Here is a 15,369-nt window from a genome sequence, read left to right on the forward strand (position 1 = left end):
AGTAAATTTCTCTTGGCAGTACTTCATGTATGCTATCATACATCACTGCTGGAAGAATTAAGCACTGTTCATACAAGTTCACTGGGAGAAAAAAATAAGAAGTTTGTATCTAGTTTCTCTGGGATTCTGCTCTCCATGACTTTCACCTTTGTCGATTTCACCTGTATCCTTATACTATAATAAATTGTAAACTTTAATACAGTAGCTGTTCTGAGTTCTTAGAAACCTCTGAACACAGGTTCACGAATACATTTTATACTTTTATAATTATAATATTGATGTACCCCTTGATCAAATAGATTTTCCAAAAATATATTTTTTTTTTAACTTACAAATGGGGGATTTTTTTCATACTGTCTATAATTTTTAGTTTTATTAAATTATCTTACTTTAACTTTGCAAATTTAATAAAGGTTTTTTTTACTCAGGATATATTTATGTTTAGTTATTCCAGCGACACTTCAGAGAAGGTTTATACTATATTTTCAGAGTATAGAGCTTGAAAATCACACATAAATTTAGCTTCATGTGATAAAATATGGTACTAATAGCTTCTACAGACGTGGTCAACAAGTTTTTTATGTAAAGGGCTTGATGGTAAATATTTTAGTCATTGCAGGCCATAAGATCTCAGTTACAACTACTTAAGCTATTTTGTTGCACCACAATAGCAACCATAACCAATATGTAAACAAATGACTACATTCCAGAAACTATATTTACAAAAACAAGTAGCTAGTTGGATTTAGCGCTAGGAACATAATTTACCAACTCATGATCTAGAATCTCAGTTGTTGTCCACCATATCTAGTAATGAAATCAGAGCAGTATACATAGGTCTATTATATCTTATGTGTTACTATTTCTCCTCATGTCTCTTGCAGATTTTGTTTTATGAATCTTGATGATAATTTAATTGGCACATAGGTATTTGCAGCCATTGCATCTCCTTTTTAAACTGCCTTCTTCAGCTTTATTAAAATGTCCTTTTTATTACAGTATAAATCTTAATGTGAATCCAAACCCTATCTAATATTTATATAAATTAAATCTGAATTATTTTATGTATATTGTCTTAATAGTGTTTCATATTTTAAACTTTCTAAATTATTTTTAAGTATGTCTCTTTGATAGAATCTCATACCATTTCCTCTTAATAAGTGACTTTAACCCATTGACATTGATATGACAGTTACATCTGTCTTACCTTATGCTATGCTGTTTATGTACGTTAATGTTTAGAGTTTTTTTAATAAAATCTTTTCAGTAATAAATGTTTTTTATTATTATCTGTGTCTTCCTTCTAATAATGAGAAAGGTTGTATTTTTGCATTTATAGTAGTTACATTTATTACAAATCTTACATAATTCTTAATTATTTATTAAACTGTACCTAACGATACAGTAGCTACTACATCTCCTCTCTCTCTTTTCTCATGATTTAACCTTCTATTTTAGTAGCTATTATCTTCTTTTATATTTAACTTTATATTCATTAAATATAAAATGATTACTCGATTTGTCAGGTATAAATGATATACTCTGTTACCTAGTTTAAAAGATGAAAAAATAAAAACCATTACATTGTATCCCTTATCTTACACCCTCCATACCCACATTTTATTAGATCTACTCAATTCTAAACTTTCAAAGGTGTCTATCTTTAACTAATCCCATTTTAAATTTAGTTTTCCAGGGATACTTTCTACCAGCATTCTAAAACTCACCTGAAAAACTCCTGTTTAGAAATTCATCCTCTACTAACCATGGGTCTTCTCCTTGCTCCAACTTGAAGATCACTTCTGGTTTTATAGAGCAATATCCTGTAAATGGGAAATAATTTAGGACACGGGTTTACTATATGGGCTTTGATGATTCTGAATGTGAAGGAAGATGCAGCTTCAAGAGTGGCACAGTAATAAGACTCACTTGACCCTCTTTTGGGGGAGCCGAAAACAAAAATATTTCAGATGCTCCAAAGAAATCTCCTTAAATCCCTAAATCACAGCCTAAATAATATTAAATTCTAATAAAAGTCCACGTTTATTATCTATGGTGAGAGAGCGAGCTATGGAGATCTACAAAAGGATCCCCCTTCAATCTTTGATTGAGTACTAATTTGTGGATACATGTGAGGAAACTACTTACGGGTGGGGAATTACCAGAAAAAAAAGTAGAATGAAAAATCACCAAAGCACACACAGAAGTGGAGAGTTTGTGTTTCCAGAGTAGAGAGGAACGGGATTCTCAGTAAGATTCCTCATCAGAAACCATAAAGGCCAGAAGGCAGTGGAGTGATACATTCAAACTACTCAAAGAAAAAACTATCAACCAAGAATCCTATATCCAGGAAAATTATCTTTCAAAGATGAAGGCAAAATAAAAATATTTCCAAATGAACAAAAATTGAGAGCTTTTGTTGCTAGCAGACCCACCTTACAAGATACATTAAAGAAAGGTCTCTTGACTCATTTAAAAATTAACTGTATAAAACAATGAGTACATATGTGTAATGTTAGCTTTCTAACACACACAGATGTATGTTTATATTTCCCAATAAAATCATAAAAAGGATAGGTGGAAGCCAAACTATGCTGGACTAAGAAAATAATGCCAAATGGTAACTCAAATCCACTGTAACAAATGAAGAAAATCACAAATGGCAAATAAAAAGTTCAATATAATCAACGTTATAAACACATACATGTTCTTCTTTCTTTAAAAGATATAAAATTGTATAAAATAAAAATCATTGCAATGTACTGCTAGGTTTGTAACATATATAGATGTAATATGTATAACAATAATATCACAAGGGAGGTAGGGGAATAAAGCTACATAGGAGTAACTTTTCTATACGTCTCTAAAATTAGGTTAATATAAATTTGATGTAGATTCTGGTAAGTGTAGGTACACATGATAAACCATAGAACAACAGCTAAGAAAATAAACTTTAAAAAATATTGTGAAGAAATCATTAAAAGAGCTAAAATGTTACATTAAAAAATATTCACACTACAAAACAGTAGAAGAGAAATAGATGAGAAAAATACATGGCACAGGTAGAAAACAAAATGTAAAATGGCAAATACCCAACTATATCGTAATAAAATTAAACGTAAAAGAACTAAGTAATCCAGACAAAAGGCAGAGATTGTCAGGTTAGATTAAAAAAAAAAAAATCCAACTATATGATAAGGATATACACATTAGATTTAGATACAAACATGTTGAAAACAAGTGGCTGGAAAAAGATATTTCATAAAAACAGCAACCAAATGAAAGCTACTCTAATATTAAACAAAATAGACTTTAAATTTTAAAAAGTGTTATTAGAGATAAAGAGATTTTACAATGACAAAAGGGTAAACCCATCAAGAACATATAATAACAATTATAAACTTACATGCACCCAACAATTGAGCACCAAAATACATAGACATAAAACTGAACAAGTGAAAGGAAAAATATACAATCAAACAATAAAGCTGGAGACTTCATTATCACACTTTCAGTAATGAATAGAATAATTAGAAGATAATACAGAAATAAAAGATTTGAACAACACTATAAGCCAACTAAATCTAATAGACATATACACCACACTCTACCCAACAGGAGCACAATCCACATTCTTCTAAAATGTACATGAAAGTCTCAAGGATATGCCATTTATTAGGCCATAAAACAAACTTCAATAAATTAAAAAGTATAGAAATAATGCAGAATATCTTCTTTGACCCCAATAGAATGAAATAAAAAATCAGTAAAAGAAAGAAATTTGGGAAATTCACAAATATGTAAAAATTGAACAGCATTTTCCTAAATAACTAATGGATCAAAGAGGAAATTACAAAGGAAATTGAAAAAACTTTTTGATGACTGAAAGTGAAAGCACAACATACCAAAACTAATAGGATGAAGAAAAAACAGTGATTAGAGGGGGAAATGTAAAGCTATAAACGACTATACAGTTAACCCTTGAACAATGAAGATATTTGGAGGCTGACCCTCATGCAGTCAAAAATCCACATATAACTTTTGACTCCAAAACTCAGTCATTACTCGGTATCCACAGGGGGTTGCTTCCAGGACCATCCCCCCACACAGAAACTAAAATCCACCAATGCTCAAGTCCCTTATAAAAAATGACATAACACAATGCATATAGTCGACCCACCACATCCATGGATTCCCAACCACAGACTGAAAATACTGTTTTCGATTTATGGTTGGTTGAATTTGCAGATGCGAAACCCAGGAATATGCAGGGCTGAACGTGTATTTATTGAAACAAAATCTGTGTATATGTGGACCCGTGCAGTTCAAGGGTCAACTGCATTAAGACAGAAGATCTCAAATCAACAACCTAACCTTTCATCTCCATACAAAGGAAAAACAAGAGCAAACTAAACCTTTAGCAAGCACAAGGAAAGAAATGATAAAGACTAGATTAAAAATTAGTTGAATAGAAAAATAAAATTATGTGTAACCAAAGTTGGTTCTTAGAAAAGATCAGCAAAATTGACAAATCTTTAGCTAGATTAACCAGGAAAAAGACTCAAATTATTAAAATCAGAAATGAAAGAGGTGACATTACTACTGACTATACAGAAATAAAAAATAATTATGAAGGAATATTATGAACTGTATGCAAATAATTATATAACTTAGATAAAAGGGACAAATTCTTGGAAAGACACAAACTACAGAAACTAACTCAAGAAGAAAAAGAAAAGCAAACAGAGTTATGACAAGAGATTGAATCAGTAATCAAAACACTACCCATAAAGAAAAGTCCATGCCCATATGGCTTTACTGCTGAATTTTACCACATTTAAAGAAACACTAACACCAATTAGTGTATTGGTATTAAACTCTTCCAAAAAACAGAAAATAGAATACTTCCTATATAACTGAATGAGGTCACCATTACCAAACACTAATACTAATTAGTGTATTGGTATTAAACTCTTCCAAAAAACAGAAAATAGAATACTTCCTATATAACTGAATGAGGTCACCATTACCCTGATACCAGAACCAGATAAAGACATCACAAGAAAACTATAGACCAATATCTCTTATGAATACAAATGGAAGAATCCCCATCAAAACACTAACAAACTGAATCTGATGACATCTTAAATGTATTATATACCATGCCAAGTGGGATTTATCCCTAGAATGCAAGGTTGGTGTAATATCCAAAAATCCATCAATGTAATCACCATATCAATAGAACTAAAAAACAACACATGATAGACACAGAAAAAGCACTATGACAAAACTTAAAACTCTTTCATGATAAAAATATTCAACAAAATAGGAAAAGAATGAAACTTCCTCAATCTGATAAAAGGCATTTAAGAGAACACCACAGCTAACATCATACTTAATGATCAGAGACTAGAGCTTTCCCTCTAAGATTAGAAAACAAAGATGCTCACTCTCACCACTTCTATTCACTACTGTAATATAGGTTCTAGCTGAGTCAATTAGGCAAGAAAAAGAAAAGTTATTCAGATTAGAAAGAAATAAAACAATATTTGCAAATGAAAATATGTAGCAAGAATTCTAAGGAAAGCTGTCAGTAGCTGAACATCAAAAATGGAGTCAGACTCTATTACAATTCACCTCTGATATTGGATGACTGAAATGTGTCATGGTTCACTTAACTGGATTTGAACTCATAAGCTAATATTGCACTCTATGAGGACTGCAGCCTGAGGTTGTAAAGGAAGTAAAAGTTGTTTGTTCAAGACCCCTGTACTGTGTATTTTGAGAAGTAAAATAAGTACTTTGGTCATTATTGAAGATGTCTAGCACTTCAAAGGTGATCAGAAATGTCTCAATGATGCCTTGTATTATAGTTTTAATATGTTCAGACTCATGTGTACCCTCGATTTATATTTGGGGGTATTTATGAGGCAAGGTGTCCAGAGTTCTTTCCTCAAAAAGGGGCTACCCTGGACAAGGAACTACAGTTGTCACTGGTTGAACCAGAGAGCCAGGTCATTGGCAAGGGCCCAAATGTCTGTAAAACTGCCCAAATATTGTCCAGTGCATCCTTCAGTGCCAAGATGAATGCAAGAAGTTTGGCCAATTGTACTGACTTGGGTCCCATCTTTTATTACAGATATCTTAGTTAAAGGATGAAAAATAGCAGTTCTCCAGAGAATTGCATTATGTGTCACAGTGACACTGTACTCTGTAAAATGTGTGAACTCCTTTTGCTGTTCATTCAGTTGAGCCTAAGAGGTTCCCTAGATAGTCAAGGAATCAGGAATAAGGATGATCTCCTCCAGCACTGTGGCATCTAACAAGGGACTTAAGACAGGGAAGGCCACCTCTTTTTGCATGTTTGTATCTATCTTGTAAATACCACTTCCATTTCAGCAATGAGGTCTCAATGGTCTGGCCAACGTTGAAGGATACTGCTTCTATAACCCAAGGCACCATGAACAGCTGGGTGCTGAGAGTCAAAGAATCAGAACCCATGAGAGTATCTATGTCCAGGAAAGGCAAGTATGCAGTCCACAAATGCTGCTCTAATGGCATGCAACACATGTAACATAGGGCAGTATCTTGCATCAGAAGATCATGTGCATTTCATGGTAAGCATAGGTGGTCCATAAAGTCCAAGATGCATGAGAGGAGGTTGCTAAATCCTCTGTAGCAAAAGTGTCTCTCAGAGACAGGAGTGTCTATTACATTACAATTTAGACAGATTCTAGAGCATTTTGTTATAAGAAGCCCTATTCAAAGTGGGATGATTTGGGACTAATATTATAAAGGAGCTTAAGTAAAATTTGTTAAAAGGAATATGTTGTCACCAGAACAACAACAACAAAACTAAAGATACTGGTAATGTTGAGGATGTGGAGTGCCAAGAGCTGTTTCATGAATGTCAGGGATACAGCAGTCCTCAGTTGACCAAACAATTCCCAGGAATTCACCTGACGTTGTGGGGCTTTGTACTAAGTGTGGGACAATGGCCCATTCCTTTTTGTGAGCTCTTTTATGAGTGTCTATATGTCCTGAATGACTGTATCAAATGAACCTCCTCAGAGGAGTATGTCATCAATGTAATAGCATATCTGTGCTCCTGAAGAGAGGTGAATGTGGTTAAGATCTTGCCTGTAAAGACTGCGTGTAATGGCTACAGCTGAGGGGGTAGGTTCACTGAGTTCCATTTTGTCAAGATAATTAAGTGTAAGTGCCAATACTTAATTTTATTATATTACTTGTTGGATCAGTAGGTCCATGACCCACTACAATGGGTGCTATGACCATTGTGAATTTGGGTAAGGCAATAATTCCAGTAGTTATGGTGAAGTATAATTGTTTGTTATCTATTCAATAACTGCTCTTATAGGAGATATCTTCTTTAAATTTACTAGAATCCCCAAGTGAAACTGTAATTTGAGCCCCAGTATTAAGGCCAAGAAGGTTTGCCAATTTACCAATCGGCATATCTCACCAGATATTAGTTAAGAATATGCCGAAGAGGTGCAAAAGACACTTGGTGCCATCTTTTTTTTTTTTTTTTGATATTAGTACATTTTGAACTTCCAATTAGGTCAATCTGTAAGACCTCTGTTTGTATTTTTTGTTTCTTCTCTATGTATGTATCCAGGTTTGGGGTGTTTTTTTAGTGATTATGAGGACATGAAAAAGTTCATTATTCACATATTGAGGCTTTTGAGAGAGCAGGGTAGGCATCAATGACCATCTGAAAATGGTCTGAGTTAAGGAAGGAGAAAGTGGCCCTGGATTTTACTGCATTTAGAAGATGGAGCCAAAGTAAGAATTGCCATGTATAACTGATAAGTGATAACGAGCCAGGATTTGTGTGGTTTGAAATGCCTCACTGATGCTAAGCAAGGAGGGGGCAGACTTTATCATTATCTTACCCAGATGTGGAACAGAAGAGGACAGAGGAGGTGGGGCTTATCAGCTGTCAGTGCTAGACATCAAAAATAACTAACAGAACAAGACAGAAAATAAACAATGATCTATAACTTAACAAAAATCCTTAGTATAATTCTTTATTATACCAAGGAAACTTAGTATAATTCTTTATTATACTAAGGAAACTCCAAACAGAATATGCCCAAATAAGTTCACGCCCAGACACAAAATAGTTAGGCAAGTGAAAGCTAAAGAAAAAGAAAAAAAGTATAAAAGCAGCAAGACAGAAACAACCTTACCTATATGGGAAAAACAACTGGAAAAACAGTGATATCTCATAAAAAACCACGGAGACTATAAGAAAGTGTGAAACTATTCAAGTGCGAAAAGCTGTCAACCCAAAATCCTATATGCAGTGCAAATATCCTCAGGAATGAAGCGTAAATCAAGACATTCTCAAATGAAGCAAAATTGAGAGAATTTTGTCACTAGTAGCAGGACTACCCTAAAAGAATGGCTAAAGAAAATTCTCTAAACAGATTGTAAATGTTTAGAAATCTTGGACTATCAAGAAAATAGGAAGAACAACATAAATGCTAAAAAATACAGGTAGAGTAGTTCCCTCTTATCCATGGGAGATGTGTTCCAAGACCACCCCCGTGGATGCCTAAAATTGCAGATATTACCAAACCCTATATATAAGGGACCCCCAATTCCTGGGCCGTGGACCGGTACCAGTCTGTGGCCTATTAGGAACAGGCCCGCACAGCAGGAGGTGAGCATCGGGCCAGAAAGCAAAGCTTCAGCTATATTCACAGATGCTCCCCAGCGCTAGCATCACCACCTCAGCTCCCCCTCAGATCATCAGCCATTAGATTCTCATAGGAACACCGGTCCCTGGTGCCAAAAAGGTTGGTGACCACTGTTATATGTATTTGTTTCTTCCTATACATACAGAGCTATAACAAAGTTTAATTTATAAATTAGGCACAGTAAGAGATTAACAACAACAACTAATAATAAAATAGAACAATTATAACAATGTACTATAATAAACGTTATATGAATGTGGTCTCTCTCTCGACAAACTAGCATTATTTTTTTCCTTCTTCACAATTTCACAGATAGATTATTTGTTCTACCATAGATCTTAGCAACCTCCGCATGATTTTTTTCTTTCCTTATTAAGTCAAGAACTTTTACCTTTTCAATTAAAGGAAGCATTTTACAACTTCTCTTTGGAATATCCTAATTGCCAGAGTACTCTTGTGCTTTGGAGCCATTATTAAGTAAAATAAGAGTTACCTGAACACAAGGACTGCAATACCATGACGGTTGATCTCAGAACTGAGATGACTAAGTGACACAGACAGCATGGATACATTCATCAGACAAAGGGATGATTCATCCCACATGAAACAGCATCACAGTACTCAGAACAAGGCACAATTTAAAACTTATGAACTGTTAATTTTTAGAATTTTCTATTTAATATTTTTGGACCTCGGTTGACTGTGGGTAACTGAAACCATGGAAAGCAAAACAGTTGATGAGAGAGAACTACTGTAAATGCAACAGGTATTCTTTTTCTTACATTCTCTAAACTGTTTCATGGTAGGAGCAAAATTGTAACTGTCTACTATAGTTATTACTGTGTGGATAAAAAATATATAACAATTATATTATAAATGAGGGAAGGTAAAAGGTAGTACACCTCATTCAAACTAATAAAATCTCGACAGTAGCAGCTTGTGAAAATTTATATAAAATGTAATTCTAGAGAAAGACTAAAAAAGCTATACAGAAACATCTCAAAAACATGATAGGCAGATCAAAATGGAACTCTAAAAAATTAAGTAAACAAGGGAACAAAAAAAGAAGAAAATAGACAATAGACTTAAACTCTAACATATCAGTAATTACATCAGATGTAAGTAATCCAGATAAAACTTTTAAAAGACAAAAACAATCACATGGATTTAAAAACACAATCCAACTATATACTGCCTACAAGAAACTCACTTCAAAAGTAATGATGTAGGGAAGTTAAAAATAATAGAAAAGAAAAAGATATACCTTGCAAACATTTTTTTAAAAAGCTGAGAAGCTAACATTAATATCAAGGAGGCTGCAGAGGAAAAAATATTAAGAGAGACAGAGGACAGTACATAATGATTATAGGAACAATCTACCAAAATAACATACCAATACAAAATATTTATATAGCAACAACAGCACTTCAAATCATATAAAGCAAAAACTGAAAGAACCAAAAAGAGAACGAGATAAATCTAGTTAGATCCATCAACACCCTCTTCTAATAACTAACAGAACAAGACAGAAAATAAACAAGGATCTACAACTTAACAAAACCATCAACCAACATGTTCTCATAGACATTTATTAAAAACTCCACCCAAAGGAGGGAGAGAAGATGGTGGACTAGGAAGAAATAGGGTTCGTCTCCTGCCAGGTCCACATTGGAATTGCAACCAAATTATAAAATAATCAACATGGAGAATCACCTGAAGTCTAGCTGGTCATAACGCCTACATCTGATAATATAAAGAAGCCACATGGATGCCAGTAGGAGGGGCAAAGTCGCAAATCGGGCTGGACCTGCACCCGTGGGTTGTGGAGGATCACTGGGAGGGAGAGCAAGGCTGCAGATGCTCTTCTGAAGGAGAGGGCGGTCCTGGTCTCTTCTAGGGGCTCTCCAGCCAAGGGTCCCAGCCCAGGAAAGAGGAGATTCCTGACTACAGAAACCAGAGGGGATTCCGGCTGTCTGGGTGAAACAGAAGGAGACTGAACCCCTAGATGTCCCTTAGAAGGACCTGCGCAAAAGCTTTCTGACCTGCACTCACCCAGGACACCAGCGGTGGGTCAGAGGCTTGTGTGGGATTCATTCTGAGAAAGTTTGCATTACCTGGTGTCAAAACGAGGGCTAGAAAGGTAGCAAACATTGTGCCTTAGTCTGGCCCCCCTACAGGATAATCTACAGACACTGCCAGCTTGATTGTGTAAATCCCTCCCACAGAGCCATTAGGAAGTGCTAGTCAGAGGGAATCAGTCCGCCCTGGCCAACTTGTAAATTGCCCAGGGTAGTTGTTGCTGGATGGCTGCAAAGCCCTGTTCCTATTCAGGGCCAAGTATTTATAGCAGCGGGTGGCCAGCGCTGTGAACCACATTTCCATTCCCAGCTGGCAACCTGCACTGGGAGCCACATTTCAGAGATAGGGTCAGGCAGATCACTGCTGCCAACACGAACTTGGGCAGATATCGAAGTCCTGTGGGCCAGTCCCAGACAGCAGCTGGTTTTGCTGTGATCTGGGAATTCTGCAGGAACTCATGAACAGTTACCAAAGTTGTAGCAAGACTGAGGCTATACTGATCTGACTGCTATTGTCTCTCAGGGAGCCCATCCCACCCTACCCACAAATTGCCCCAGGTGGCCCATTGACAGTGAACTCCCACAGCACTGCCCTCCTCCTCCCCTGATCTCTTAATCCACACAAGCAACAAACTTTGGTTGGCACAGGGTGGGCACTGCACAGAAATCAATGGCAGGGAGACCTTTGCTGCCTGCAAGAGTTTCAATATTGTATCCGGGAAACACAGGGGTCTGTGGGAACATCCCTGATGGCAGATGGTCTCACTGTGATCTGGGTCTACAGCAGGAACGCCCACGCACAGAAGTTGAAGCAAAACCGAGGCTGTATTGGCTGAAGGGACCTTGTCTCCCTTAGATCCCACTTCACCCAACCCACAATGTGCCTGCAGCCCCATTGACAAGCAGCCTCTTGTGCCCTGCTTGCCTCTGGAGCTGTCCAGTTAGAGCAGGCAATAAACCACGGCTAGCGCAGTGAGCACATTTCAAGGAAAACAGCTGTGAACAGACCACTGCTGCCTGTACAAGCTGCAGTATCTCTTAAGGGAACTGCAGGGTTCTATATTGGCCTGACGGCCCTTGACTCCCTGAGTTCCTGCTCCATCCAGTATACAAAGTGCCCTCTGCACACTGATAGGCAGCTGTCTCTGCCCTGGGTTGGTGCATTTAGGCCCAGGGTGGGCTGCAGTTGACCTTGTTATGAGTGGAAACTTGTATAGGGAGCCACAGAGACAGCACTGGCACATAAACCGACACTGCAGTGGCAGGGGAAAATTTACTCAATAGACCTAGGAGACTCACAGGGGCCCTGTGCCACCCAACACACATATCAACCAGAGGCTCATCCAGTTTCAGAGACTTACAGGCAACTGACAGGCAGTGTTAGGCCTTGAGGAGTACTGGTCCCTCTGCTAAATTGCCATAGGTCAGGGACGGGGGATAACTGACAGCTGCCTACAGCTCTGTCTCTTCCACTTACCCTATGGATCCAGCAATAACCATCAGCGGATTCCTTTGTAGTTCTCACAGGGTAGCCCTGAACAATCAAAAGCAGCGGCTGACCTTGGCCTATGGGGGAGCTCCTCCCAAGGAGCCACAAAACCAATGCATCTAGAAGCTGGCAACAGACCACAATGGAGCAACTCCTGATTAGTCTCATTAGTGATACACACAAAGGGTGGTTCCAACAAGTACATAAGCCTGCTAGGGCAAATCCCACTCAGTGGGGTCAGCCTCCACACAACTCTTATCCTAAGGGTGCAGCCAACTCACACAATTAGTCAGCCTGAACATAATCCCACTCACTGATGTACTAACAACAATAAAGAAATAAAGACTCGGCAACAACAGAAGATCATACACAACCCACACAAAAGTCACGTCCAGAGTTCCCGACATAAAAGATCAGGGAGAGTGCGCCACTGGGCCACACAGGACATGTTCCACATGAGGCTATCTGGCCAAGGGTGAGAAATGAAACAAATATTCCTGAAACACAGAAATGAATACAGAGAGGCTAATAAAATGAGAAAACAAAGAAACATGCCACAAATGAAACAATAGGAGAAAACTCCAGAAAATAAGCTAAATGAAATGGAGGCAAGCAACCTATCAGAGACAGAGTTCAGAATAACGGTTAAAGGATGCTCAATGAACTTATGGGAAGAATAAATGAGCACAATGAGAACCTCGACAGAGAGATAATAAACATTAAAAAGGACATAGAAACCATGAAAAAGAACCAGACAGAAATGAGGAATACAATAACTGAAATGAAGAATACACTGAAAGGATTCAACAGTAGATTGGACAAAGCAGAAGACTGAATCAGCAGTTTGGAAGACAAGGTAGCCGAATACACCCAATCAGAACAACAAAAAGAAAAAGTAATTTTAAAAAATGAGGATAGTTTAAGATACCTCTGAGACAACAAGAAGCATAAAAACATCCAGATCATAGGAGTACCTGAAGAGGAAGAGAGAGAGCAAGGGATTGAGGTTCTATTTGAAGAAATAATGACAAAACCTTCTTCATCCTGGCAAAGGAATTAGATAGACAAGTTCAGGAAGCACAAAGAGTCCCAAACAAGAAGAATTCAAACAGACCTACACCAAGACGCATAATTAAAATACCAAAGGTCAAAGACAAAGAGAGAATCTTAAAAGCAGCAAGAGAAAGGAAGCTAGTTACTTACAAGGGTGCCCCCATAAGAATGTCTGCTGGTTTTTCAATGGAAACTTTGCAGGCCAGAATGGAATGGCAAGAAATATTCGAAGTTATGAAAAACAAGAATCTACAATCACAAATACTCTACCCAGCAAAATGAAAAGTGAAATAAAATGGAAGGTGAGATAAAGAGCTTCCCAGACAGCAAAAAGCTTAAGGAATTCATCACCAACAAGCCAGCATTACGAGAAATGTTAAAAAGTCTTCTGTAAAAAGAGAAGGGGTAAAAAAGAAAATAGAAATAACAAATATGAATAATAAAATGGCAGTAACAATGTACCTATCAGTAATCACTTCAAATGTAAACAGATTAAATGCTCCAATCAAAAGACATAGGGTAAATGGATAAGAAAACAAGATCCATGAATATCCTTTCTACAAGAGACTCAATTCAGATCAAATGACACTCACAGACTGAAAGTAAAGGAATGGAAAAAGATATTTCACGCAAACGGAAATGAAACAAAAAGGTCGGAGTAGCAATACTTATATTAGATAAAACAGACTTTAAAACAAAGGCTAGAGATGGGGAACCATGGCAAAATGAGGGACATCCCCAGATCTCACCCCTTGAAACAACAATAAGCTGAACATCTAAAACTCAACAACAAAAAAAACACCCAAAGTGCACACCAGCACATCTGAGCACGGGATCTATGCATAAGAACTACTACAAGTCAGAACCCCAGGTGTTAGGTGGTGGCCTGGGAGAAATAAAAAAGCTGCCTCTGCCAGCCTTTAGGAGCTACCTGTAGGAGGAGGAGGAGGGGAGAATGTGCAGTGAGTTCCCTGAACAGCGCTGCCTGTGTAAGCTGTGAGGTCCCTGTGGCCGGTAGCAGGGCCCAGTCATCAGGGCAGAAAGCAGAGAAGCGGGATGGCAGAAAAATAACAGTTTATTTTTACCGGCTGCGGTTGCAAAACCGAGGGTGAGCTACAGCCCCCATCACCCAACCCAGAGGGTTTCTCCCCCCATACCCTCTGAGACCGATCACTGCAGAGCCCCAGAGGAATCTGAGCCAACGCTACCAAAACTGTTGCTAATACTGACAGGGACTGAAACTGAGGGTAGTGAGAGTAATTAAATATTTATTAGAAAATAAAAAGGCATTTTTAAGGTATTATATAAAGCAGGGATCCAAGAGGCTTAGACACCACCTACTGGAAACCAAAAGAAAAGAGCCTTCTTTGCAGCAGGCTAAAGAGAGACACTTATATAATAAATCTTCTTTCTGGAAAAACAGCAGAATACATTTCAATTAATGCCCAGGCAGAGAAATAATCCATTAAACTATCCATAAACAAATAAAGTGACAAGGCATCTCAGAAAGAAAGAGAAAAATCTCCAGAAAATAAGCTTACAGAGATAGAAATATGCAACTTAAACGACAGAATTCAGGACGGTACTTCTGAAAAAACTCAGTGAGTTTCGAAACGAGTCATATCAATAATTGCAGGAATTGAAAAAACAACTAGACGAGCAGAACAAGAAGACTGAAACCCTCAAAAAGCACAGAATAGGTCTTCTGCAGATAAAAACACACTGCGAGAGTTGAAAAATGAAATAGCAAGCTTGGGAAATAGAGGTGACCAAATGGAGGAAAGGATCAGTGATATCAAAGACAGAAATCTAGAAATAAATCAGAAGGAAGAGAGAAACTGAAGAATGAAAAATAATGAAAGAGAAATTCAAGAACTAGCTGATACCTTCAGGAGAGGAAACATAAGAATAATGGGCATTATCGAAGGCGAGGAAAAGGAGCAGGACTAGAAAGCATTGTCAGACAAATAGTGGATGAGAAGTACCCAAACCGAAGGAATGAGCAGGAGCTTGTAATTCAATA

General features: G+C 37.3%; 1 protein-coding gene across 1 annotated transcript in view; it reads right to left on the bottom strand.

Annotated features, from left to right (window-relative positions):
• ZNF782 (zinc finger protein 782) overlaps positions 1 to 15,369 on the bottom strand; it is a 51,889-nt gene that overhangs the window by 26,057 nt on the left and 10,463 nt on the right. Inside the window, 1 exon segment of the mRNA XM_025051677.1 lies at positions 1,728 to 1,823. Coding sequence (XP_024907445.1) covers positions 1,728 to 1,823 — 96 coding nt within the window.

The sequence above is a fragment of the Pteropus alecto genome, unplaced genomic scaffold (assembly GCF_000325575.1).
Source record: "Pteropus alecto unplaced genomic scaffold, ASM32557v1 scaffold138, whole genome shotgun sequence".
Taxonomy (NCBI): domain Eukaryota; kingdom Metazoa; phylum Chordata; class Mammalia; order Chiroptera; family Pteropodidae; genus Pteropus; species Pteropus alecto.